This window comes from Chiroxiphia lanceolata, chromosome 1, assembly GCF_009829145.1.
Source record: "Chiroxiphia lanceolata isolate bChiLan1 chromosome 1, bChiLan1.pri, whole genome shotgun sequence".
In the NCBI taxonomy this organism is placed as follows: Eukaryota; Metazoa; Chordata; class Aves; order Passeriformes; family Pipridae; genus Chiroxiphia; species Chiroxiphia lanceolata.
In genome coordinates, this window is record NC_045637.1 from 53,163,512 (window position 1) to 53,190,571 (window position 27,060).

General features: G+C 42.7%; 1 protein-coding gene across 2 annotated transcripts; it reads left to right on the plus strand.

Moving 5' to 3' along the window:
* Positions 1-1,343: 1,343 nt before the first annotated feature.
* Positions 1,344-25,610, plus strand: TWSG1 (twisted gastrulation BMP signaling modulator 1). Of its 2 annotated transcripts, none has more exons than XM_032692224.1 (5): positions 1,344-1,517; positions 3,563-3,690; positions 10,860-10,959; positions 14,920-15,186; positions 23,120-25,610. In XM_032692224.1, the coding sequence occupies exons 1-5, from the start codon at positions 1,376-1,378 to the stop codon at positions 23,299-23,301; spliced, it is 819 nt and encodes a 272-aa protein (XP_032548115.1). In that variant the 5' UTR covers positions 1,344-1,375; the 3' UTR covers positions 23,302-25,610. The 2 variants fall into 2 exon arrangements, with proteins under 2 accessions (XP_032548115.1, XP_032548122.1); XM_032692231.1 differs by lacking the exon at positions 1,344-1,517 and adding an exon at positions 2,609-3,198.
* Positions 25,611-27,060: the final 1,450 nt, after the last annotated feature.

Genomic DNA, 27,060 nt, shown 5'->3' on the forward strand with positions numbered 1-27,060 from the left:
ATTGTCTGCTTAAAAAGAAGTGGAAAAATGGATAAAGCTGCAAGGTGTTAACAACTAGTAAGTGGGTACAAGTTACTTCCACCAGATACTTACTAGAGTAGTAAAAAGTAACATATATGGCTGGAAGTGAGAAAAGTATGAGATAGGAATAATTACGAGTTTTGCAGACAGAAAAGATAAACTGGGTTGCGGGAGTGTTGGTTGTGTTAGAAAACAAGCTGGTGACAAAAATACTTGGGATGCAGGAAACAATAAAAGTATTTTGGCAGTATACTATCTTTAAAGGAAGACAGATGTTTTTTAGCATTAGCCTGCATCTTCTTTACAATGAGACAATTTCCTAGTATTGGGGTATGTGAAACAGATTTTTTTTTCAATTGCAGCTTTTTCGTAAAAATGTAGTTTCTTCAAATGTTTCAGCCCCTTAGATAATGATTTGATGGCTTCTTTGATTTGAAACCAGGGTTTGTTACAGTCCTTTTTTTTTTTTTTTTTTTTTTTCAAGTTTACTCTGTGGGATGATACCTCCTGTGTTGTTTAAGGACACCGTGCTGTGGATTTCCCTCGAACACGATGGCGGGAGCTGTGAGGGGAGAAGGATGAGTGAGACGAAATGTAACAGTAGCTCGTTGGGGCGGTGGTCCGGTTTCCCTCTCCAGGGTCTAGCCGTCTCCTGGGAAGCCCGGGGACTGCTCCTTCTGGGTACCAAGCCAGGTTCCTCCCGTGTTTTTCTTCCAGGGACCAAACTTGTTTCCTTGCTCCCTTGGAGCTTGGCACGTAGGAGGATGAAGCCGCTAAACAGCCGTGTTTTCGAGGTCCTGGGCGAGGCTGTCCGGATGTGCCTGCCCTTCCCCGGGCACCTGCTCGTTCTCAGGCTTCGGGAAGTTCATCACGGGGCTCGAGTTCCCCGCTGGCTCTTCGGCAGGCTGGTCCTGGCGCTTCCAGCGGCAGCGCCCCCCGGTTCTCTCTGCTGTCTCCCTCCTTGCCCGCAGCCCTCCGGCGCGGGGCTGCTGCCCTGAGCGCTCTCCGCTCTGCTCCCCTCCGCAGCCTCGCGGCGAGACCCCCGCGCCCGCTCCTCTCGCCCCGGCTCTCTCGGCCTTCCTCCCCTGGCTACAGGACCCTCGAGTTCCTCCCTGCCCGCACTCGGGTTGCGGGGGGTTGTTCTGCCGGGAAGAAGCACCTCCGAGGCAGGCGCCTGGCCGTGTCCCCCCCGGTCCCGTCCCGCTAGGCACGGTCTGGCGCGCAGCTCCATCCACCGGCCCCCTGAACCTCCTCCTCCTCCTCCTCCCGCCCGGCTCCGCGCAGCCGCCGCCCGCCGGGGCGGAGGGTCCCGGGGGGAGGGTCCCGGCGCCTGACGGTGCCCCGAGGCGGGGCGATGATGCGAGGCCGCCGCCTCCGCGCTGCCTGCGGCCGAGGGGGGAGCAGTGGGACGAGCCGCGGGGTTGCTGCCGCCGCCGCCTCCGGAGCAGCGAGAGCCGCCTGCGGAGCGCGAGGTGCTCGGCCCGCGGCGCCGCCCGGTGAGCGCCGCCGGGGGAGCGGGCGGGGGGCGCGGGGGATGGAATCAGTGGCCGGGGAGGAGGAGGAGGAGGCGGCAGCTGTGGAGCCGTGGCTGCTGCTTTGTGGCAGGAAAGTTTCGGTGCGGCTCGGCGCGGCCGCCGTGCTGCCTGCCTGCCTGCCGGAGGAGGAGGAGGAGGCGACCCACTCCCCTTGGGGGGCCCCGCTTGCCCCGGGCCGCTTTGGCGGGGGGTGCTCTCCCACATCCCCCTCCCTGTCACCGGCCTCCCGGCCCCTGGTAGTGCCATCTTTGGGGCCCGGGCCTCTCGGGAGCCGAGCGCGAGTCGGTCGGCCGGAGGGGGGGTTTCGGGTGTTTTCCGCCCCGGGAGCGATCCCGGCGGTGAGGGAGAGCGATGCTGAGCCGGTGCCGCCGGGATGGGCTGCGGGAGCGGAGGGGCGGCCAGCAGGGGTACCCCTCCGGCGGGACGCCACGCCGGATAAAAGTCTGGGGGAAGCGGCGGTGGGCGAAACGGAACTGGAGCGGCGGGGGGAGGCCGGGGAGCGGGCACCGGGGACGGCGGCGCATCCGAGCGGGTGCGCGGGGACATGGCATCGCTCCGGCTCCGCTCCGCCGGACTCTTTATGTGACGCAGCCCCTGTTCGGCACGGGATGCGGGGGAGCACGCCGGGATCCCTCCTCTCGCCAAGCAGCGTGCTTGCCTTGGCTCCCGCCGGGTCTGGGCCGACGGCTCCCGCTGGAAGGAAACTTTCTTGACTCCGGGTAGCTGGAAGAGTGAGCGGTGACCCCCAGCTGAGTGGAAAGATCCCGTGTTCTCCGTGCGTGCCCCCGGTCTTGCAGGGGGGTTCCCCCAGCCCTGCTTGGGTACAGATGGCAGTGTGCCCAGCACAGCGAGGTTCACAGGCATTTAATAACCATTGTAAGAAAGACTAATCGAACGCAGGCCTTAAATGTCCAGATCGTGCCTTCTTTACGTGTTGGCTTGGTTTTCTACTTTTTTGTGTTTGGATATTGCTCATTGAGCAATTGTTGGGGTTTTTAATTCATAAAACATAAAAACATTTCTAGATACCAAAAGAAAGAAATCCAGTGCCCCATTAGCATTTTTTTCTCTCTTAGGAGAACAATACAGGCTCACTGTAAGCTTGCCCAAACATGGGCTGCCTTTTATTATGTATTGGTACAATGCCTAGTGCAATAAGGTCCACTTTTCACTGAGTTCAAATGCTAAGCACAAGGAAAAACTCAGTGGCACGCTGCTAATCGTGATACATTTGTCACAAATACCACCTGCCGATAGGCTGGGATTTCACAAAGGGAGAAAGGTGGAATGCTTTGAACAAACCCAGTTCCTCTGTCTGTTTGAAGTAGCAGATGCTCGTTGGCTTCAGTCACTTGTGTGGCTCTTGAAAGTTGTGCTGTTCAAAGTGTCTGATACTTTTTTCCTTTTTAATGTTGCTGTCTGTATTTTTTTATGAAAAAAAAAGAAGTTAACAACTTTGTGATTTAGTTGAAAGCCTATGTGACATCTAACTGTCAGTGTGAAAAGGAGCTGCCTGTCTGCATTAAGGATCGCAGGGCAACTTACCTCGTCGTAAAACGTTGCTGTATGTCTTTGGTCCTAGACACCCGCGTGTACCTGTAGCCTGAGGAGATACTACATGAAACCAATCTGTCTACTTTAGGTATTTACAGAGTTAGGTCTTCATTGGTGGGTTTTCTCATCTGAGGCATTTTTTTAGCATTGCTGCTTATAGGGTATCATATTTGATATTGCAAACTTGAGATTGTTCACCTTAAATTTGTGGCAATTGTAATCCAAAAGTGCAATAGCAGAAAGCTTTTAATTAACAAATTAGCTGGTGGAGGAGGGGCTGGGTTTGTTGTTAAGCACCCCAATTTGACCTTTTTTTAAAACACTCATCTTTATTGAAGGAATTGCAAGGGGGGAAGGGAAGTAGGATTTAGCTTGTGTTCCAATAGCCATTTCAGTTGCTAGTTTTTATTTTAGTGCTGGCTCAAGTACTCTTGAAAATTGTTCACCTGCAGGAAACATGAGGTCACAGTACGTCACGGCACCCACGGTCACTGTCCTCCTGTTCCTGCTGTGGATCCAGTCGTCAACAGGCTGCAATAAGGCTCTCTGTGCCAGCGACGTCAGTAAATGCCTGATACAGGTAAAGTCGTGTTTCCCTTCTTTGCTTTTGAGTCTTCAAGAAGCAGTTCCAAAGCTGGGTCTTGAAAAGATCCAGCGATACAAATAAGTGGTATTTTATATTAAGTAGTATCTCCTTAAGGAAGTTAATTTGGTCTCTTGCCCATATAAAGTGCAGATTAACGACCATTTATTTTATAGAGATAGATGATACCAAGTGCATCTTTATGTGGGCATGTGTCTTTTTTATAATGGAAACTTTTTCAAGCCAAGGACAGTGGTTGCTGGGTTATTGTGTAGAAGCCACTAGGAGTTGCACTGTTAGTTTTCAGTCTCTTTCTTCTTTAGTAGCGATTATTATGAATAAGCAGCAATTTGAAACAGACATTTTATTAGAAGGGTTGCTGTGGGCGACAGTCATTTTTTAAGGAGATTATCTGCAATACCAGGAGTTCAAATGTTCAAAGCTTATAGTCTTCCCATATCTGTCTGAGATGTTCCCCTTAACTTGCAATTTGTCCACTTTCTTAAATCTCAGACAGAGGGTCAAGAGTTGATGCCTCATGATCTCTATAACATCAGATTTGTACAGTCAATTAAAAGATGCCTAAAAACCAAGCCAAATACTTATGAGTTGAACTGGTAGGAAATGGATGTTAAATCCAGATGCTGCTTTTGACTCACAGTGTGTGTCTGTCTGCAGTGAAAAAACCAGACTGAGACCAGATTGTTCTTCTTAGAGCAGGAGTTAAGGGGTATGGTGTGCAGCAGAGCAAAAGGGCCTTTTCCAGCAAAATGGCAAGCAGTTCTGATAACTACCAAGTATTTATTTATATGGTATATAGAGCACTCTTCTTGACTCCAGATTGAATAAAAGGAGGCTTCATGTGGTCAGCTGCAGCTTCTTTAAAAGAAACTGTTTCCTTCTGCCTCTTTGTAGATTGGAAAAACAATATCAGAGAGCACAAATGTCATGTGGCAGTAATGTGGAAATGGTCACCGTGTGAATGCTTACTGTAAATGCATGGTCACAGCCTGAAAAGAGGTGCAGAAGTGGCCTGAGGCATTTCCATGTTTACTTCATTTTATTGACTTCCGTTTAAAATTTGTCTGGTTTACAAATAAAAATACTTGCCAGATTCACAAATCCATCCCATGGAACAAAGGCTGACTGTAGGCTGAACTCTCTGGCTTCTGCACTGTCATTGCTTTAAATATATTAAAAAAAAAATTCTGCTTTTTCTAACACCATCACAGTCTGTGGAGTTGTTAAATACAGGAGCAAGAAAGAGGCTTCTGATTTTTGCCCTTTCAAACAGAACACCAGTGATTTTATTGGCGTGTTGGACATTGTGCACTGTGACAAACTGATGTGCTTTTAAGTCCCTTCTCTTGCATTTTTTTAAATCACCTCTAGGATTGAAATCTTTAGGAAGTAACCTGCTAAGTATGGCATTGGATGTACAAGGCATTTAAATAGTAAATGCTACAGATTTATTGACTCAGGGGAAAGCTGTTGGTCCAGATGCTGGATTTTGGTCTTGGAAGCTGTTGATCTGCTACTTATTTCTCTGTAAGCAAAAGGGAGAACAGGGAAGATGTAGTGTCTCCTTTTGTGGTACCAGTGATGGGAGTCCCCCATCCATTAAAGCACAGACATCTCCTTCCCAAGTAATCATTTTTTATCCAGTCACGTTTGAGACAGACAGCATCTAGACTTTATTTTTATGAGCTAGTCTGAATAAAGTACAGCCCAGGAGGAGTGAAGTTAGTGCTACTGGAGTCCTTACTCAGCTGTCAATAAATGGCTGAGACTCAGCACTGCAGGGGGGTGGCTCATACAACTGTGCTTATCAGTTGTGCACACAACTTGGATTATGTTGGCATCTCTGTGACAACAGAGCCCTGTGCATGCAGAGAGACCATTGGTAGGTGTGTTCTCTCTTACTTTGTACAGGTGATGTGGAGTCCCTTTTTAAAGCATTTCCCTAAAATCCAAATCATATGCAATTCTCTGAGACCCAGGCCATGTGAGTTGTGTGCTATTGCAGGGGAATAGCACTGTTCATTTCCGCTGTCTGGCTGCTGTCCTCCTGCAAACGGGCCTGACTTACCAGTCAGTATTCATTCTTTACAGAAGAACAGGTCAGGTCAGGCTAGTCTGATTGTGGATATGAAGTATCCTAAAGCTTTGACTTAAAGCAATTGTCATCTTTCTTCTTGGCTTTTTTTGTTTGTTTGTTTGTTTTAAATCTTCAGCAGTGTTGTGGCAGAAGCACTGCATTGCTATTTGAAGTGCATGTTATTTCCTGGAGAAGTATGCCAGTAGACTGTATCTTTGTATTTTTCCCCTTCTAAACTCTTCTGGAAAAATCTGAACTTAAAATACTTAAAATACAAGGTTGCTTGACTATCATATGACGTTTTTCCTTCACTGACTTTTATCACTGTTCACGTTCAGCAAAATCCATGTCTCGATACCAAGATAATGCCACTTGGAGACAACTGGGAGAGCAAACAACTTGTGGATGTTTGTCATCTACATCTGTGTACAGAAAGTGAGGCTGCCTGTCCCGGTGACATAATGAGACAAGAAACGTGCTCTTCTCAAAAAGCATACGGTTAACATAAATATTTTTGCCAGCATGGCTAGAAGTCACTACAGTCATTACTGCTACTCCTTAAAAGTTGCTCTGCTTAGGGGTGGTCCGTACATAAATATTTATTTTGTTAGATCCAGAACAGTGCATGAGATCAACAACTCACATGGATTCAGCTTTCCCTTTACATCTTGAGGCTCTAGCTTCATTGGTGTTTCTCTTTTTTCTGTAAGCAAAGAACTGTAAGAAAATAGCTTGAGGCATCTCTCTGCATAAGTTCAGCCTTCACAAAGAAACTATGGTTTCCTGTAGTTGTTGAAGGAGTCATGAGAAGACTTGGGAGTGCAGTGAGTGGGTCCACAAAGTTAGTTCCTTTGAAGGCTCTGGACATAGCTCCTTCCTGTGAAGATGGGATTGGGGTGTTGGAGTCGATAAATGGCTGTTGCCTCACTTTTCAGGTGGGCCACCCAGCCCTGGCTGCACACCATGTGTGTGTTGTAGTATTTACTGTGGCACATCTGTTGTGGACTTGGAAGCGTGGGTTGTTTCCATGTGTGGAGAAGATGAAAAGGCCAGTTACACTGGCTGGGCAGAGTAGAGGCATGTATTGTGTCCTTGCAACATGGAGGAAATCCTTGAAGGCAGAAACTTCTAGGATGGGACGTTCCCACAATTGTTCACAGCTAATGGATTTGAGGCGAGTCCCAGGTTGGTTCTTGCGGCGTAGAGCTACCTGCAGGAGTCAGGCTGGGGTGGGATGTCTGTGCTAGGCAGGAAGCTGAGCTTTGCTCTCTCATCTGCAACAGTTCTTTAAAGTACTGCTGTGTGTAGGAAACAGACAGTGCTATAATTCAGGCATGGATTTCTGATCCTTCTGAGGAGGGGTTGTTTTGCAGGGTTTTCTCTCCCGAATGCCACATACCTGCAGCCACCTCAGCTGGTGCAGTGTTGTTCTGATTTAAAATCTCTTTTTGTCTTTGTCTTCTTTTCCTCCTGTGTGTACAAACTTGTCAGCCTGAAAGGATTTCCAAGACTTTTTAACCCTGTGGTATGAAATAAATGCCACTCCTTAACTTCAGGGCTTAGGCATCTAAAAATTGCTTTCAGCATGTATGTACGTAACACAGTTGGGTTAACAAAACAGCTCTGGCTGGTTTGCTTCCAGGAGATCTTCTGTTATTAAACTGTTCTAGGAAAAAAAAGCTAGCTCTTTTTCTTGCACTCCCCCTTCCAGTTTGCGGAGATATTTCCGATGCCTTCAGGTCCTCCTTCTCCCTGCACTAAGAAAATAGTCTCTGTCATTCCAGGAAAGCTTTGGAAAAAATGCAGATGTTAAATATCTTGTAAAAACCTTTTTTTGCTCTCTGGAGCAGAAATATATTTATTGTACAAACATGCCTGCTTCCTATTTAATGCTGTATTTTTAGACTGTGAGGCTTTATTTCTTGCCTAGCGAAATAGATTCCCCAATGCACCTTCAGTAGTTCAGCTTGCAGATTTGCCAAGCTGACTTATGAGTAATATTTTCTTGACTGACACCTCACCACCCCCAGCTATCAACAAGGAACGTTTCTCATTCTGCCTCTCTTCACCCACGTCTCATGTAAGCATTCTTTTTAAAAGATGTATCCTGTACCAGTATCCAGTGTGGATGAGTCAGGCAGAAGGACTCAAAAGTGGTTAAGGAAACCATGTATGTGCAAACACATATATGAAAGAACATACAGTTTTTGCCCTGAAGAGGTGGAAGACTAATTAATTAGATTGTTCTTTCTTCCCTCATCTCCCTCCAAGTCTGAAATAAATAAATAATAATTAAAAAAAAAAATTACATTGCTCATAAGCCCTTCCTATAAAAACAAACTTGTTAAAATACTGGTAGGTGTAATGACGCTATCCCCAAGATAGTGCTTACACATAGGGATGCTAAGCGGAATTTTTTGTTAATATGTTGCAAGTGCAGAATTAAAGTTACATTTAATTCTTGGAGAACACTCTTCTATAAAACTGAAACAAGTTTAGTGAATTTTCTGGCTTCAATTCATATGTTACATGTAATAGTTTATGGAGAATTGCCTCCTCCCACGTCCTGACTTGTTGATGTTTTAATAAGTATAAAGTTGTTTGCCCGGTTTTACTGTTAAAGAATAAATAAATAGGATATTTTTAATGCTAATATATATTAATATTATTCTCTGGCCAAGGTAACAGTACTCGTGGTTATTTTTAAAGTTGTTTTATTCAAGCTTTTTATTCTAAAGACTGACAAAATCTGTTTATTGAACAGTAAGATAAATATTTTAGAAACACATCATTCATTCACACAAGTCATCTTTCTAAGTTTGTGGTGTTTCCTCTTGTGGAAAAACGTGTATATTTTCTTAATGAACCTGGTTTTCATCTTTCTCTTGGAAACAGCATAGTAATAGGTGCCATTCATAAATTTTGAGGATGAAAAAGTAAAAAACCTTGGTAGTTTTCCTCTCTGTAAGAAAAAAATCAATACTTACAAAGTCTGCATATTGCAGAAATGTGTGTGGAGCAGGAGTTCACTCTTGATCAGTCAGCAGGGCAAAAAATTCACATTAAACTATGCAGGTGACAGTGTTTCTCAGCATTACATAGCATAAGCAATAGTAGATGAATTTTGTTTCTTTGCTGGCTTCAAGAAGATTTGGGATCTGGGGTGAAGTGAGTGGAATAATAAGGAATCAATGGATTTATACTGCATTAGTAAATTGTAGCATGTCTGCAACACATTTTGGTGTTTGTTCAGTTTTAATCCAGAACTGGGAGCTTTGCAGCTTCATTTGCTGTATTCTGAAGGCCTCTCCCCAGCCTTCTGGCCTCACCATCCAAAATGCACTTCTCGGTCTTCTGTGGGCCCCTGTGAGTTGGTGTGAGCAAGGGGTGATCCCTGTGCAACTCAACAGGCCCCAGATATTTGCACTTGCCAATTTTGCAGATTAAGGAGAGAACAGGGGTCGTACACAATCAGGTGCATATCTGTGCCTTGCCTTGCCTAGCAAACATACTCCTGACACTTGGTATAAATATGCCTCCTTTCTCTGCTACTTGAGGCTTATTAACAGTTGCAAACAAAGAATTATTTAAAAAATGGAATTTTGTCCCATCAGCTTCTTCCCAAGGTGCTTCGAAAAGAAACCTCACTTAACGGGTGATGTGGGTGTCTGCCTGTAAGGAGTGGTGTCCCTGACTCAGCTGTGGTTACCAGAGGTGGAACCATGGGTGGTGACTCCAGGATAGGAGAATTTCAAACCAAACCACTTTCCTGCCCTTCCCTCCTGTCCATGTGCGTCTCCTGACCACACTGCAGTGTGTCCCTCCCCTGTCTCTGGAGAGTGGGATCAAAGAGTGGGGATGGGCATTGTCTTCTCCCCCGCCTGGTGCATAGCAGAGATTTGCCGATAGCCCTTCCAGTAAAGACAGGGGTGGGAAGGATCCCATGGTCAGTGTTTCCAGTAATGGGATTTTATTGTCTCACCAATTGTATGTAACATGATAGTTAGACAGACGTCATCAAAACCAAATTCTTAGACAGGACAACCAAAGTGACTTCTTGGCTGTCCGTTCTTCACACTATGATGTAATTCAAGTGTGTGAATTATTGTCATGTAGCCACAGTCTTTTGGCCAAACTGGAATTACTAGTATGGATTTAAACTAGAGGGAAGGAGACCGCCTGGTTTTTAAATTTCCTTCATCCACGTAGGCTGTTTCCATGCTTTGAGGTCCACCAGTGTATGTCTCCAGCAGGACTGCTAAACCAGTGCCTTTGGGTTAAGGTAGTATGAAGATGTCTTTTTGCTTCCATGCCTTTTGCACCTTTTTAGCTTAATAAAAGAAAATTAAAGAAAAATATGTGTGTATGCCACTTCACTTTCTAGAGTCTCTAGAAGTCTTGGAAATATCCCAAGGTGTTGGTTTGAGGGGAGGAAGCATAGGGTTGTTTTCATAATAGCAAAAATTAATTTAGCTGGACCAGTAATCTGGTCACTAATATTGCAAATGGAGACCAGTGTGTAACAGGCATTCAGAGACGCAGAAAATCCCATTATCAAATGACTTAACTAAGTTCCTTTTAGAATCCATGCATAGACGGGATGGTAGATATCGTGTATATCCTGAGTATTCATGTCAGGCTTATAGTAACTTTCTTTTTTGACTAAATTATAATGTGGGCTCACTATTTATATATAAAGAAACACCCCTCTTTGAATTTCTAGTTGTGATGGGAAGAACATCTAAAGAACTTGTAGATTCAGGCATACACAGAAGGGCACACACCTTTCCCATGAATAGGATTTTTTCGCTTTTAAATGCTGACTTCAGATTTGTCTTCAGAATGTCACCTTTAAAAAAAAAAGAAAGGGGGCAAACTTGCAAAAGATCCTTTTGTAGGCTCAGATCTGCTCTTTGGCTGGAGCTGTTTTACCGTTTACTCACTGTATTAGTGCACTAAGCTTTTCTAATGCCCTAATTGGAGTTGCGGCTTGAGGAAGAATTGCTCTGTTGTGTAGTTCTTTTGCATCTGGGATTGCTGCAGTGTAATGAATGCCTGTTGTTTCCAGGAGCTGTGTCAGTGCCGCCCTGGGGAAGGGAACTGTTCCTGCTGTAAGGAGTGCATGCTCTGCCTGGGCACACTTTGGGATGAGTGCTGTGACTGCGTTGGTAAGTTTGTCTTTTTTTTTTCAATTTTCTTCTTTTTTTACGTTGGTTTCTCCTGCCACATGCTGAGCTCACAGTCTTAAAATAGAAGTAAAACATTGTGACAGCATCTGTGCTTTAAACATTTTACAGCTCATTTTGTGGGTACAGAATAAATTACTGTGGAGATCCAACATCTGAAGGCTGTATCTGCTCTGTGGAGTGGGAGGTGGCAGTAGTCCAGGTTTTGCCTGGTTAATGTCATCATAGCTGACACTCTCTAACAAAAAACTCCATTTTGAATTGTCACCTTGAGGAAACTAGACAGTGCCTGCTTCGTGGGGTTGGATGCTGTGTGAAGGTTTCTACCTGCAAAGTGTATTGACAGGTACCGCGCAGGGGCAGTTTTAGGTTTGAGCTGGGACTAGTAGTAAATAGGCACAGCCCAGTGTTTTCACCATTCTTGAAAAAAGACCTCTTTGTGGAGGGTAAAAAAGAAACAGACAAGGTCTTACTATAGGACTAGATGATAGTCTTAACGAGAAAACATTGCTACTAAGAGGTGGTGTTCAGAGTGCCCATTTACAAGCGGATGCTGCTCCTGCTTAAGGAGACTGTATGTTCTGTCTTATGATTTAAGTTTAATTAAAGCTTCATCCTCCTGTGGTTGCTGTAAGTCTTCCTGTGATGCCACTCAAAATCTTGGCTTCCATGAAAGGGATGCATCTTGAGTGTTGTACCTGCTCTCAGCTTTTCCTGGTGGGTTTTCTCTGAATTCATGAAGGTTATTAGTGTCAAAATGCCCATTTTCAGTGCAGTCTATTGCTTCTCCTGTTCCAGAATGATGTGAATCTGCTTTCTGACATCCCTTTTTTGCTTGGTTCTGGCTAGCTTAGCTTTGCTTTACTGTCTTTCAGTAAGCAGTGGGGTGGCAAGGTCCTGTACATGTGTGATTCTTCCCAGTGGCATAAAGTTTTTTCAGCCCCTGCACCTGTGAAGGATATACTGCACCTGTGGAGGATGCATTTAGAAAGAGGCCTTAGAGTCTGTTTTTTCTGTTTGATCTTGGACTCCTTAAGAAATGAATTATGTATCTATATATATCCCCTTTTTTTCCCCTTTGCCCTTCCAGGGTCATCAAATTTTTCGTAATGCAGTATTGAAGTGTGCTGTTGTCATCTTCAGTCATAGGGATGAGGAGTAGGATAGTAGGTTATTTCCCTGGTATAGAACCATCATCTGCTGTAGCAAGCAAGGCTTGTGTGCCAGTCTCTAGGGAGAGGAGCAACCTACCTCTTGGGATTGTGAAGTAAAAAAGTGAAGTCCACACACAAACTTTTTTTATAAATCTGCAGATTGTTTACTGTTCTGCTGTTCTTCCTCACAGTATTTTCCAGGAGAGGAGTTAACAAGGTTTCAGGTTCAATTTCCAAACACTGAATAAACTAAAACATCTCCTGATGGTCCTGTGAGTGTCTCAGATCTCATAGTTTCTATGGCATGATCCTATTCTTCTCTTCAGTGTAGGGTCATCCTTGCTGCAGCCTTATTCAAATAGGCAAACAGGAAAGTATGCTATACCTGGCTTCCTAGAGACAGTTCTTTGATGATACTTGAGCTGATATTTAAGTTTCTTTATAAGCTGATTATGTCTAATGTAAAAGCAGATAGATTTTTTGTCTTTCAGGTCATGTCTGCCCTGAGGTCAGGAATTACCTCCTACCCTACCCTACCTACTTTAGAGATGCTCAGTTGATGCCCTCATATTTTGTGTGGATGTTCTCTCCCTTCTTGGACAGGGAAAAAGACACTGGAGGAAAGGGAACAGCAACATGTCTCTCTTTCCTTTGAGTTAAGCTCTTTTAGTTCCTCTTGTAAAGGCCTGTCTGCTTCCATCATTTCGGTAGCCTATTTCTGCATCTTCTCATCCATTCCAAAGCAGTAGTGTAGACATGTTTCATCCTTACCAGTTGCTCATAAGTTAAACTTTATTTTCATTTTAGCCAAAGCTGCTATTTTATAATAATTCCTATATAAAAATATGACTATTAAAATGCTTTTAAAAACAGTAAGAGGGAAGGATCTTTGTGGATGAGCATTTACCCATTAAACTATGAGTGATGGTTTCTTGGTGCCATCTTAAGATAATATTTTCATACTGTGCTGATATGCACACAAACTTGTGCACATTCTGCAGGATTTTTTTTTTTCCCTGTGTGTCCTTCTTATCAATGAAATTTATTTTCGGAATCCAACCTGAAAGAAGGAGCCTCTAGAAAGGCTCACTGGTTTCCATTTCACAACATTAATACAATGACACCAAGTAAATTATACATCCCTCCATGTATCTGTATAAAACTCTTACCTGCTTTGATAGCTTCCTAATTGATTTTCAAGTGGGCATCCTTTATTAGAATTATATGGTTAATACAGTGCCTACTAAAGTATGGTTAATATTAGTGCTTACTAAAAGGTGATAATGCAGGGATAGAAATTTTTTGTTAAAGCAATAAGTCCAGGAAGGTCCATGAAGAACAAACCCAGTTGAGAGGAGTAGGAAAATAATCATTTACAGTAGGAAGTTTGTGTAAGTGAAATTATTTTTTAGTGTGACCTGATGTTGTTTGGAAAGGAGGCTTATTTTTTTTTCCTGCCCAGTGCTTGGCTCACCTTTTTGTAGGAGCAGACTGTCTCGTGGTGTTCCTATTATTAAATGCTGGTAGTGCTAACCACTTGCTTAAGATTTGCCAGATCTCATGCTAATCGTCATGGACAAACTTCCCTCTGCTTTGTTCATTATGGAAATCCACCTACTTAGGTTGAGAAGATTGTGGGTTTGTATAAGGCTCTAGTCAAACACAGTTATTTCTGAAGCTGGAGTCCTAGTGGATCTACAGGCTAGGAAGTATTTCTCTGGTTGGGGAGGTAGACTTTGAACATTTATGTCCCATATCACTTTTACACTTCAAGAATTGGTGTGCTTTGCAGCTGTAGCTGTCTAAAACTGTGTCTGTGAAAATACCCAAACAATATCCAGATGTACATGAGGAAAATGCATTTGTCTGCCTCTTGCCAGGTGACTTCTAATAAAGTTTTTTTATTGGCTCCTGGGGTTAAGTACCTATGCAGATACAACTTTTCTTTTTAATCTTGGTTGTTTCAATATTTGAATTAAATCAAGTTTCAATCAGTTTCATGGCTAGACATGTTAGTGTTTAAATGGTTAATGAAAAACTGGCATTGCATATCACAAAAACATTTTGTAGAAACTGGCAAAACAAAAAAAGATTACAAGGTTTCAAAAAAGAGACTGCAGAAGATGTTGAAAAATAAAGAAGGAGTAACCTGGAAATAAGCATTTTGCCTGTAGTGACCCCTCCAGATAAGTTGCGAAACGAGGTTCATCTCGTCTGTCTCTACACAGGTAAAATAATTCAGACTCATGCTCCCTCCTGATAGTGATCTTTGCATCTCTGGCAGACGACTAAAAAGATCTAGTGCACTGCTGCAGCAGATGAGATGGAATACTTGAATTGTGATCAAAAGTTTTGTGTACCTCAGGACTTGTCAAGATACTACCTTTGTTCAGTCCTAAGCTTTCATTCCAGATTTATGCTAGGATTGATTATACTGTGCTTTGTCTCTTCTCCCACAGAAAACAAACCTTCCATTGAACTCTTTATTTTCTAAGCTGTAATACTAGCATTAAAGGGGAAGCAAAGTGCTGTTTAGAAGAGGTTTTTCTTTTCACAAGTCACAGGTGTGGGTTGTGGAAGTCTGAGAGATCTGAAACCTGCCATTATGGGAAGTTCATCCTGCTGTATTTGGTGGGTTTCTGCTATTGGGTTAAGAGTGGGGTATATACGAAAGAGTTCTGTTCTGTTCAGAAAAAAAAAAGGCAATTTTAATTTTCTAAATACCTACCTGTTTAAAGAGTAAGAGGTTAGAGAGTTTCATGTAACTTACTGTTTTGTTCATCTGCAGGTATGTGTAACCCTCGCAATTACAGTGACACACCACCAACGTCCAAGAGCACTGTCGAGGAGTTGCATGAACCAATTCCTTCCCTTTTCCGGGCACTGACAGAAGGGGATACTCAGCTGAACTGGAATATTGTTTCCTTCCCTGTGGCAGAAGAACTGTCACACCATGAGAACCTCGTTTCTTTTTTAGAAACAGTGAATCAGCCACAGCATCAGAATGTCTCTGTTCCAAACAACAACGTCCACACACCTTACTCTAGTGACAAAGGTAATGACTGTAGTGTCTAAATTCCTAGCATTTCCTCTCATTTCTTCCAGGAACCTTCTCGGTGCATATTCTGTGCTTCTCTGTGCTCACTTCTTCTTTTCCCATAAAAAAGTGTGAAAGATTCAGCCTAATTTTGAGGATAACATAACAAAAGGAGTGAGGAAAAATGTTGAGGAACATGGAAGATGGTGTTAAAGTGACTGATGATCTTAGGAGACACTGAACCACATGAGTTTATCCCTGTATTTCCTCCTGAGGCATGAGGCAGTTTGTTCATGTTACTTCACGTGCACTGGCAAGGTGCGTTCTTTGACCTGGAAGCAGTTACCTGTAGTTAGGAGATGGGACAGACCAGAACCTGAATCCAAATGATGTAGCAGTGCAGAGGCAGGCAACTGAAACACGGATTCAGAGGTTTGAGAAATAACAGCTTATGGCATGTGACTGTCTGGAGTAGTTGTTTATTGCTTTCACCTGAGCTGGCATAACTTGAAATCTTTAGAATGATGGTTTGTACAAAATGCAGGATTAATAGTAAACCTAAGTAAGATAAAGACTGAGGAAGGATAAGTGACTGATTACCTTCAGTTTAGAGGACAGACTTCAGAATAGTGTTTGCTGAGGGGGAAGATGAGAAGTTTGAGGTAGTATGAAAGGTGGCTTGAGAAAAATACTCTGTTTCTTGGTTTCCATACTGAACCTGAAGCATTTTTCCCTGCAAATAATTACATCACACTTCAAAGAACCTCATAAACAATTCATAATGAAATTGCTGCTTAATAGGGGAAAAAGAGCATCTGATTTGTTTTATTAGTGTAATTAATGCTATGCTTCCTTCCCAACACACACTTCAGATGTTCGTAACCCCATATGTTGCAGTTGTGATGCCTCTTTTATCCTGTCAATAAAAGATACCCTAATTAATGGACGTGCTGCTTTTCCATGCTGAGGTGAACCTTTGACCTAGTTGTGTTTCTGAGTAGGACTGCTGTTGATTAAATGGAACCGTAATGGCAACTTCTCTAATTTCCTTTGGTTAAGGCACGTTAGAAAAATAAATTAATTCCAGAACTGGGAAACCAGATGGTCAGAAAGCATCTCATTCATATGTCTTTGATGTTATTAAAATGCTTGCTCACCATTATTGGACAGTGATGTAAAAAGCCATGTAAAGCGGCAAGCCCCAAAAAGCTCCGTGTGCAGACACTACAGTACTTAAAGTTGTAAATTATACTTGGGAAAAAAATTATGTTTAGTACAGTCTTGAATATATCCCGCTGTACTTAGGTACTGCAGCCCAGATGGCTGTCCTTTACTACCATACCAACAGGATGGACTAATGATAGTTTTGGATTAAACTTGGAATTTGAATCGCATCTCAAGGGTGTGGAGCAGTTTTGAGTTTAACAACACAAATACATAACACTGCAGTTTTTTCGTAGTCAAAAGTCTCCTTCATTTCATTTACTAAGAATGCTTTAGAGATTAGGCTGAGAGAGCTTTCACTGGAATGATGATAGTCCAAAAACAACAGTTACATTTAGTTATATTTGGAAATAGTCAACAAATGCCACTGGCTTTCAGGCCTCAACAGAAACTTAAAACAGAAATAAATGTCAGAGCTGTTCTTGTAATCATTGGCTTTGCCTCCTCCATATTCGTGGCCAGTGAAGAACTAGAAAAGGTAGAAAATTACTTTCCACATCCTATACTTTGATAAATATGTAAACTTATTGAGGAATCTCTTTTCTTGGTCACAATGTAGATAACTTTGTAGTGCCCTGCTTTCTCACAAGTCGTATTAAACTTTACTTACAAAACCATGCATGATTTGAGCACTGAGAACAGAGAAGGTGTAAAGAAAAATTAGCTCCTGGGTTGGTCAGTTTAACATTTATTATGGTGGAAGCAAGACAACTGGGGAATTGTATGGAGTGTTCTGTGAGCCATGGGGTGGCATTGTTTTTAATACATTTTGATGGGTTCATTGGGGAAGCAGTAATCGAAAAGTGGAGGGGTAGTAGGTCATAGGGTAAAGAGCCTTGTGAGCACGGGCACAGCAAGGGAGCCCAGGAAGTTGCTGGAGCCTGATGGCTTCTGCCCATGCAAAGTTCAGTCACACAACTGGGTCACTGTGGTTTAACAAGCTAATAAATGTTAGAAGAACCACTGAAAGAGAGGGTAGGTCTGTGTGTGTGTATGTATGTGTGCTCAGTGGCAGTAAATACAAGCATACCCTGCAGTGGGATAAACAGACCATCTCTTTAACCTTTCCTTCTCCTCATAAGAGCTACTTAAAGGCAGATCTTGCAAAGGGAGACGTCTTTAAGGTGCCTCAATCAGCAGTTGTCTTCAGGGCTGTGACAGTCAGGGATTTGAAAGAATATTCCTGTGAGCAGAAACACAGATGCCTTGTGTTTTCTTTACAGTGCTGTGTCTCCTCCACTTTGTGGCTCCTTGCATGCTTCACTCCAACATTGTGTGCTGGCAGCAGCCTATTGCATGGCATGTAAAGGGAGAGGGGCTAATGAGAGGTAGATTTTGGTAGGGGGACAGTAGTCTCTGTACTATCTTCTAGAATACATCCCAAAATTTGGAAAGGCTCTGTTTACAAGTACCTCGTGTCACATGTTGTTACACGTTGTGTAACACAGCTCTGATTTTAATTTCAGCACGCATTCATGCAGGGATTGCCATTAAGCTGTCCCAGGGTGCCAGATTTGCTCAATGCAGTTCTGGGTGAGGTCCAGGAAAAGCAGCACCAGCCACAGGAATCCACGAGCTTTGTGCCTGAGTGGCGTGAAGCCACCAGCCCCCAGAAGGTGTCTGTAGATCCAGGAGGAGGGGGGTGGTAGGATATAAAGCATTCCTTTCTCACCCCAGCCTATTGTGAGCTCAGCCAACAGACTTTGAACTTTCCCGTTATTTTCTTAATGAATGTCTTCCCTTTCCTCCTGTGAACTGACTTTTAATGTTTTAGCTGCCACAGTCACGTGTGTGCACTGCTGGAGCTGCTGTAGATCTTCGTATCAGTTGTTTCTGGCACTTGCGCCACTACTTCAGAGAGGATTGTGATGAGTATTAATGTAGAGCTACATTTGTACTTTATTCATTTTGCTTTACTTTTAGCTGATACCCTCAGAGCTCTAAAGTGTGAGTTCAGATGTTTAAATAAGCTTAGTTGTTTCAGATGATGACAGGATGTTGGCAAGAGAGAGAGGGGAACTAGATAATCTTTTGGCAATTGATAAAACGAAATCTGCGTTGTAATTACGGGTTTCTGACTTACACTGCTTGGTGACACAGAGGATAGTGTCTGCTCTGCATTTCTGCTTCCCTTCAGTGCAAGCCACATAGAGGAGAGCTAGAAATCCAGTAAAGTGGCATCTACCTCTGTAGAAATGTTTCTTTTTATAAGTTCTGATTGACATAAAATGGACTTGTCCAAAGCTAGTAGATTATCTCAACTGATCTCCTCATTCTCCCTTTCCTCCTTTCCCACTACTGCTCTTGACTAGTTGTTGGGGTTTTTTTTTGTGGAAGATGTCCCCTGCCATGGAACAGGGGTTGGAATTAGATGATCTTTAAGGTCCCTTCCAACCCAAGCCATTCTATGATAAAATGGTATGACAGCTGGGTGGATAGTTACCTTTTTAAAGAACTTTTAGAGCTACCAATAAACTGACCAGCAGACAGCTGAAGTTACATAGCATGTTTAAATTCAAAGGTCACATACAGCGAGCGAATTGTCACTCACTGGGAAGGTTTGTTCAACCTATAGGTAGGCATTTCTCCTTAACTTACAATAACTGAATTGTTTGATATTCTGAGTTGCTAAATTCCTCCATGTTACACCAGTACAGACAGTTTTATAGCAAAGCTTGATAGTTTCTTCTGGTCATTTTTAATTTAGACTTGACTGTTGTTTCTCCTACACAACCCTTTGCTGAGTATGAATTGTGAGGGGAAAAAGACTGAGAAATGCATGTTTTGGAAAAAAAATGTTTGCTGCTGCATCCTTCCCTCTCACCCCACAGCAGTAGTTTGTGGCTCTTAGTGCGTGAAAATTGGCAAAATGCAAATGAAAAGCTGTTACTGCACTAAGTAACATTGTTTTTATCTACACTGAGGGAGCCAAGTGATGAGTCTGTAATTAGGTTGTGAAACAGTTTAAACACTCTGGGGTCCCAGCTGAACCTGTAGGTATGTATTTTTTTCCCCTGTGTAACTTTGTTTCTTCAGCCTATAAAGCGGAATTTAATACTTAAGATGAGGAACTCTCCTGCTTTCAGTAATTCAACCTCTGCATGGACACAGAGGCTGCTGAGGAGGGGACCAGTAGCGTCCCATGACGAACAAAGTTCACCCTGCCCAATCTGACACGTTCAGACCTGGGAAGTCTCTCAGTGAGTGAGACTTCAGAAGCAATTTGATAGCATATACTGGAGCATGTCCTCCAGCTGCTCACAAGAGCTGCTGGGAACCAGACAGGCCTACTGCTGGCTCTGGTCTGCCATGTACAGTCTACTCTCTCCCCTTCACAGTGTTTTTGTACCGGTCCTCTAGGACCTAATCCTCTTAGCTTGTGTGCAGATGGAAATAAACTTTCTTCTCCACTCTCCAGTTAGTCAAGATTAATGTCCTTGGTTGCTGCTGCCACTGTAATAAGGTAGAGTTCTGGCTTTCTTTCCTGTTTTGGTCCTGCAAGAGTGGTTAAGGAGACCAGTCTCTCCGACTGATGTCACCTGGTTTTGTCAGAGTTGAGGGCCAGGTGCTGCTGCTCCTCCGGCCTCATTTACCCTGAGAGATGTCTTCAGTCTCTCAGTTCAGTGCCATTGATCTTTACATCCTGGAAATCACAGGCTCTTCTTACCCAGGAAGTTTATTTCAAGTTTCAGCAGGCATTAGCTGATGAACTGGGCTTCACCAGGACTTCTCAACCAGTGCTAACGCTGTCGAGGCTGTCACAGATGAGGTTGACGTGAAGGTGAACACAGATGTCTCCTTACACAGAGGGGACTGGACATTCTCTGGTGTGAAGACAGCCTGTAAGTGCTGGAAGCAGCTCTCACACCTCAGAGTGTGCACAGCTTTCCTGACGTCCCATGGGCTTTCCCTTGTGTGTTGCAAATTGGAGTGCAGTGATCAATAGATAGCAGTGGGCACTTCTGGCAGCCCTTTGGAGAGGACTCTGCTTCCTTTAAAGAGCTGTTTCACTGCTATCCAGAGATAGCCGTAAGTCATTTTGCCTTCTCAGGCTGATCCAGAGGCTAGGTCAGTCAGGTGGATGGCATCTCAAAAGCTGATTTTGCAGGAAGAAATATTTCTGGATTAGCCAGAATTGCCTGTTTGGAGGCAGAGGCTCTGTGCCTCCAGCTGACACCTGCTAGGACTGACCCTACATATGGAATACATAAATAAGGTATATTAAGGTAATAAGGTAGTAAAGTTTCAGTAGAAAACTACTAAAAAGGTATCAAAAGAGTGAAATGAGATTTAGCAAGAGGGTATAAATTGTAGGAGTAATGTCCTACAGAGGCTTCTGTAAAGTTCCTGTGCTTGCACCCCAGCACTGAACTAGATGACTGATAGGACATGAGGAATGTTGCCTGGAGACTTGCCTCTACTTTCTCACCCCCACCCTTCCACTGAAAACCTCCTGTGATGAGTGACGGGAACAGATTCCTGGAAATGTCTGGGCCTCCTGGGAATGGGTCCTTCTAGACACCCTGGCAATCTGAGCTTTTTGCCACTGGTGATAAAACATTGCCAAGTCCTTGTGCATTCTCTGTAAAAGATGGAGGTGCTGTCTGGCCTCTGGGTGTGGTGGCTGCATCTCCCTACTACTTTTCAGCTTTGGCTGAGTGCTTTAGGTATATTCCTATCACTCTGTGCACGTGGTACCTTAGCATATGCTTCTATTTAGCTCTTTTGTCCCCCCCTTTGTGAATAAATTTTACTTACTTGAAGCTGTAGATATGTTGGTTGGTTTTAGGCAGAGGTTTTGTTCTCTGAAAACTCTCTTCCTCTGATTGCTGTGCCTCAGGCTTTATTATGAAGGCTTATAGAAATAGAAATGCCAAGAATGGGACAGGACTTACACAACCATAGTGCACTTTATTGACATTTCCAGCAGTACTTCTGGTACTGCAAGATTTCTTGGACAACTGCAGCTTTACTTGCAGCACAGCTTTTCTGGGAGCAGAAACTGCTTCAGCCATGGGTCTGCATTTCCTCCCTAAGATCCCTATTGCCTGTTGCACTGTGTATGGTGTCGGCAAGATGTGTACAGCAGTTTGGAACCTGATGAAGGCAGTGAATACTCTGTTGCTTTCAGTGGGCTGGCAGCACATCCCCTGCCCCTCTTGCAGCTGTTTTGGTACTAGCAAAATAGTTTGACAGTGGTCAGAGTTCCCTCATATATGTTTTAACAAGTGACAGTTCTGAAAAGGGTAGGCAGGGTTTCCAGACGTCAAGGAGGAGGATGCATCCACAGAAAAGCTGTTGTGCTGCTCCCCTGTATGTTGTGTTGTCCCTTGTCATGTGCCCAAAAAGCATGAGCACCATGGAGATTGTTGGTACTAGGGAAACTGACTGCATAGATCCGATGATTTGTAAGGTGATGGAGGCCTTCCTGGCTTCAGCTCAGATTTGGACCTCACCCTCAGAGCTTGCCATGAGTTATGCATACTGTTGAGGCTGCTAATCTATGGGGCACCAATATTTTAAAGGGGAGGTTCTGGTATCACAGATAAGAGACTGAATGAACACTGTGGTTAACTACTACACTGCTCTGAAAGTCCTTCAGTTACTCACCCTTCTTCATATCTCCATAATCATTCAAAAAAAACCCCAACAAATCCATTGTCTTGATTTACCATTTATGTTTGGATTACATTTTTCTAATCTACCTCAGAACATAGATCAGTATGTTTCTACTGGATGCACCATAAGTAGCAATAGGCTAGAAAGCCTGTTGACTTCTCCCGCTGACAAGTCGGTCTGACATGTGCGAGTGAGATGTTCATGTTTGCAGGCAGCTGCCAGTTGTGCTCTTCCCAAAATCTACCAAGTTCTGCGGGGGTAAATGTTATGTAACAGTCCTTTGGAGGATGAACAAAGTTTTATGGTGTAATCACCTGGTCAGCACAGAAGAAAGCTGGTAGAATCTGTCAGCATGGAGAATTGGAAGTAGACTGGAGTGGGAGGTGGGGGGGGAATGTTTTTGGTTTATAATTGCGATGAATTCCTCAGCCCCAGTTTGAGGTTGCAACACCAAACTTCATGGCATTTGAAGTAATTGCATGGATGTTAAAAGCATGAAGTCAACACTTAGGCAGAAGGGGTTTCTTAATCTTAGTAAAGCTGGTGGTGTTGCTAAAAAAAAAAAAGAAAAAAGTGTGCAGTTTCATGTTGAGGAAAACAGGAGTCTCCGACTTGTGGCTTAATATGGCTGAAGAGTATTGTGGAGTTTGGAGGGGGGAGGAGAAAATATTTATACCTAAATAAGTGGGTTTTGTGTTTTTTAAATAATTTACCTAAACCTGAGGTTTTTCGTGGTAGCATATTACCTTCAGAGGACACATGCCTGCTTATTATTTTGGCATAGCCCATCCTTATGCTTTAGAAGGCATCCCTCACAACTGGGGGACAAAACCCAAAAACATTCTTGCCTACGACTGTAGAAGTAAGAAAAAGAAGGAGAACAGACAACAAGTTGAGTTGTAGATGCTGAAAATTTGAAGTTGATAGGTTGTACCTTGACTCTCTGCCTCTCCTCTCTGCTTTTGCTGTCACCTTTTTTTTCCTTGTGCCTCATAGTCATGCTGATTTGCAATCCTACTTCTAAAGCTGCGCATTTAATTAATTTTTACCTAACCTTTAAAAATATTTTAAGACCTTAAAATCAAATTTTCCCCCCCTCTTGGTTTAGAACACATGTGTACTGTGGTGTATTTTGATGACTGCATGTCAATACATCAGTGCAAGATCTCTTGCGAGTCCATGGGAGCTTCCAAATACCGGTGGTTTCACAACGCCTGCTGTGAGTGTATCGGACCAGAATGCATCGACTATGGCAGCAAAACTGTAAAATGTATGAACTGCATGTTTTGAAGCAGGAAAATTGTAATATAGCGATACTAAGGCCAAAGTAATCTCTCTCAGTTAAAGAGTCAGGGATTGCAAATACCGCATTTTGGTGGAGTGCCTGCTGGTTGCAATTAAATGCACCTGGTTGAAAAAAAAAGATGTATAAAATCCGAAAACTTTTTTTCTTTTTTTTTTTAAGTTCACATAAACGAGGCTAACTAGTAGATGTTTAAAAACTATGTTTTAAACTTGTTTTTCTTTATTTCTGCTCGAATGGTACAGTCATGCTCATCATTGCTGTTCTGATTGTTTCCCTTTGATTTGAAAGTATTGACTGTACTGGTCTTCAGAATATATCTTGTAGGTTAGAGTAGGGAAACATTAAGAATATGGTAATGAGATTTCCATTATCTAAGTTCAACAAGTAAATAAATGGCTGCTAGGTTGGAGGGGGGGTGGTTGTTCTTTAGGGGCTCTTTTTGGGGGGTTTAGTTTCTGGTTTTGCTTTTTAACTTTATGATCTTCCAGGTTTTGAGCTTTGCTTTCTATTGTGAAAGTGGTATTTGGGGAAAAAGAAAAATTCATGCTTTCTCTTCAATGCATGGGCTGTCATGGATAAAATCCTAACTTCTTAGAAGGGCTGCCCAACAAAACACTGTGTAGGGACACTTTTCTTCCAAGTTTCATTTGCCCTGCTATTGCAAGTACATTTGGGCTTATGTTACATAATTTATGTGTTAAGCAAAGTAATTTTTTCAGTCTTCTCTTAGATTCCAAAATAAAGCTGTTAAGTGCAGTTGCATCTCCTGCCTTTTGCACTGTTCTCTAGGGTTGCTTACTCCCTGAACATTCAGTCCAGTAAAGGAAACATGAAAGGTTATGATGGATTTAATGACTGAAGGAATAAAGAAGAATGAAATTCCATGAATGAGCAAGTGTTACAGCTGAGCAGCTGGCAGCAAGCATGTTCCCTTTTAGTAGTTTGCTGATAATATTTATTCCAAAATGTTATTATTACTTTTTTTTCCCCCCATGAAATCTTGTCAATGAAGAAGGGAACATGCATCTGCAAAGGCAAAGTTAGAATGCTCTGAGTTAAGAACATTGTCCATTTTTCTAAGTAAAAGTTTTTGTATGTTGACAGTTACATAGCAGTTACTATGACCCAGTTAAGGGCTCCACTGATAATGGTACTAAGTACAAGAATAAAGTCTATGAGTAGGTAATGATCAGCTTTTGGTATTTATAATGATGTAGGTTTTAACTCCTTGAAGTTTTTTTATGCATATATGCATATGCACGTACAAAAAAGAATTTGACTATTCATTTTTCTCTCACTAACCTCAGTCTAGAGGGATTAAACTGTTTTCTAGTCACACCTGTCTATCTGTACCATGTACAAATGAAAGCAGTCATTTTACATTTATTTTGTTGAAAAGTTTGCCTGAATGTTTTTTTCATTTTTTCTCATTATACAGTTCTTTCAATAAGATGAAGTAATAATAATAATAATAATAATAATAAAAAAATCTACTCTTGTTAAATAATGTTACTTTCTTCAGTGTCTTTTTCACCTATAAAAAAGTACTTGAAAGATGAATGTTATTGTTTTGAACTAGTGTATAATGGAATGTCTTTGTACTTTAAACTTGCAATTAAGTGATAAAAGGTCACAGACGTGAATAGAAAAACTTAGCTTATCATGGAGGAGTTGTTCCTCCTATATTTGACAATTCATGTTATCTTTTCTTCTGCTAGAGTTTCTTAAAATGAATGGAGAAGAATATGTTAGAGTAGCTGTGACTATTTGTAGCTGGAGGGTGATGCATCATCATTCCTGACCGAGATAGAAGACACACAGTAAGCAAGCGTTGCTGCAGGTCATTAGCATGCTCTGGATTTTTGCAGTCTTAAATTATTTGGAATACTGTGGTAGCTCAAAATCTTCTCGGGGGAGAAACAGCGCTGATGTTTCTGTCAGCACCTGCTGCCCCACGGATCTGACACCGCCTCCATTTTCATCATCAGAATTTTCACTGTGAGGTCAAGTCAAGGGGAGCAGGAGGGACGGGAGGACTGACCCAACAGGTGTCCAGAAAACGCTGTGGGGAACGGCATAAAAATGTAAACATGGTTATATGGGTAGTGGCCTGAGAGGAGGTAGTGAGGATGCACACCTTCTGGGGCTTGCCTTATTTTTGTAATTCTTGATGCTGTCTAGAGTTCGCTGTAAGTGTTGTGTGTACGCAAATGTCATACAGCAACGACATTCCGTGTATTTTATGACGATGAGTATTTTAAGAGGTATTTTAATAAAAAAGATATTACTGGTTCTTGTGGGTTTTTTTCCTCAAGATTTTCTCAGGGAAATGTTACCAGGAAGCATATTATAAAACTTAGTGATCTAGATGGATGGAAGAATACAGAGAATTAACTCTTCATCAGTTTTTTTTCCCATACCTAAAAGTTTAGCTTCAAGGCTTTTTCTGTACATAAATGAATAAAATAGAATTTTATTAATACTCAGAATGTTCTTTCTGACAAATCTAACAATTTTGGAAAGTTATTTATTTAGTCTTACTCATTTTGCAGGAAAAATCATAATTTATTTTGGCCTCTATTATTTCACCTGCATCTGGATACCATAAAACCATCGCCTACATAGGTAATTTACAATAGTTAAGAACATGTTTTAAAAACTTTTTTTTTTTCAGCTAGGAATGTTCTCCAGGTAAAGCATTGGCCACTTTTATCACTGTCCTTTGGGACAGAATTGTAAAACACTGAATGTATAGGGAAGCAAAAAGGGAATTCATACAGTAAGGAGTTATACTAGTCCCTAGTGTGTTGGGGGTCTGACTGAAAAGGGGTTGAAGGCCTTTTGTTCTTTCTTTAAAAGTAAAGAAAGTTTTTGTTCAGTTGCTATGGGTTTGGTTTGTTGGGGTTTCTTTGTTTTGTTTTTCCTCACAAGCACCTTTTGCTCTTAAATTTCAGAAGCACTGACATTGTGCAGAAAGTGAGTACAGTGGTCATAATGTGACATTGCTTTCCTGTCATTTCTTAGGCTTTCTGGCTTGCTTTTACTACACTTAATTCACATCTAATACTTAAAAAATAAATTTAAGTACACCTGCTCGTATCTTTAATAATATATCTATGATCACTCCAGTATGCCTCCCAAAATTATGGCTGCTCTGCAGCCCCTCATCCTGCTGGCTGGTGTGCCCTGGTGTTTGCTGGCAATCACACACGGACACACAGACCCACACAGCACGGGCACACTCCGGTCTCTCCAGCCTCATGACTTGTGGTCCCCTCTGCGATGGCTGGCACTTATACCCTCATGAGCAGAGCATGAGGACTTGGCACCCAGCAGAAGTTTAATGAGAAGACAGGACAGACCATGGTGATGAGGTACCTGCAGGGCACAGCCAAACAAGTGTTACTGACCAGCAACCTATTTACAGCTGACCTGCCTCTTTTATCTTATCCTTCTTTTTCTCCGCCTTCGTTACTCCCCAGACAAACCTCCCTTTCCTTGCCTTTGGTCTTGTGCCATCACAAAATGCTCTTCCCCTATGTCCCAGGAGTGTCATACTCCTGTAGGCAGTAACCCACATAATTCACAGTGATGGCTGTCATAGAATCACAGAATCATAGAATGATTTGGGTTGGAAGGGACCTTAAAGATCACCTAGTTCCAACCCCTCTGCCATGGAGAGGGACATCTTCCACTAGACCAGCTTGCTCAGAGCTCCATCCAGCCTTGAACACCTCCACAGA

Excerpts from the sequence above, each read along its gene's own strand:
- TWSG1 (XM_032692224.1), top strand. The coding sequence starts at position 1,376 with ATGATGCGAGGCCGCCGCCTCCGCGCTGCCTGCGGCCGAGGGGGGAGC. Across the intron at positions 1,518-3,562 it reads TCGGCCCGCGGCGCCGCCCG|GAAACATGAGGTCACAGTAC; the intron begins GTGAGCGCCGCC and ends GTTCACCTGCAG. Across the intron at positions 15,187-23,119 it reads ACCTTACTCTAGTGACAAAG|AACACATGTGTACTGTGGTG; the intron begins GTAATGACTGTA and ends CTCTTGGTTTAG.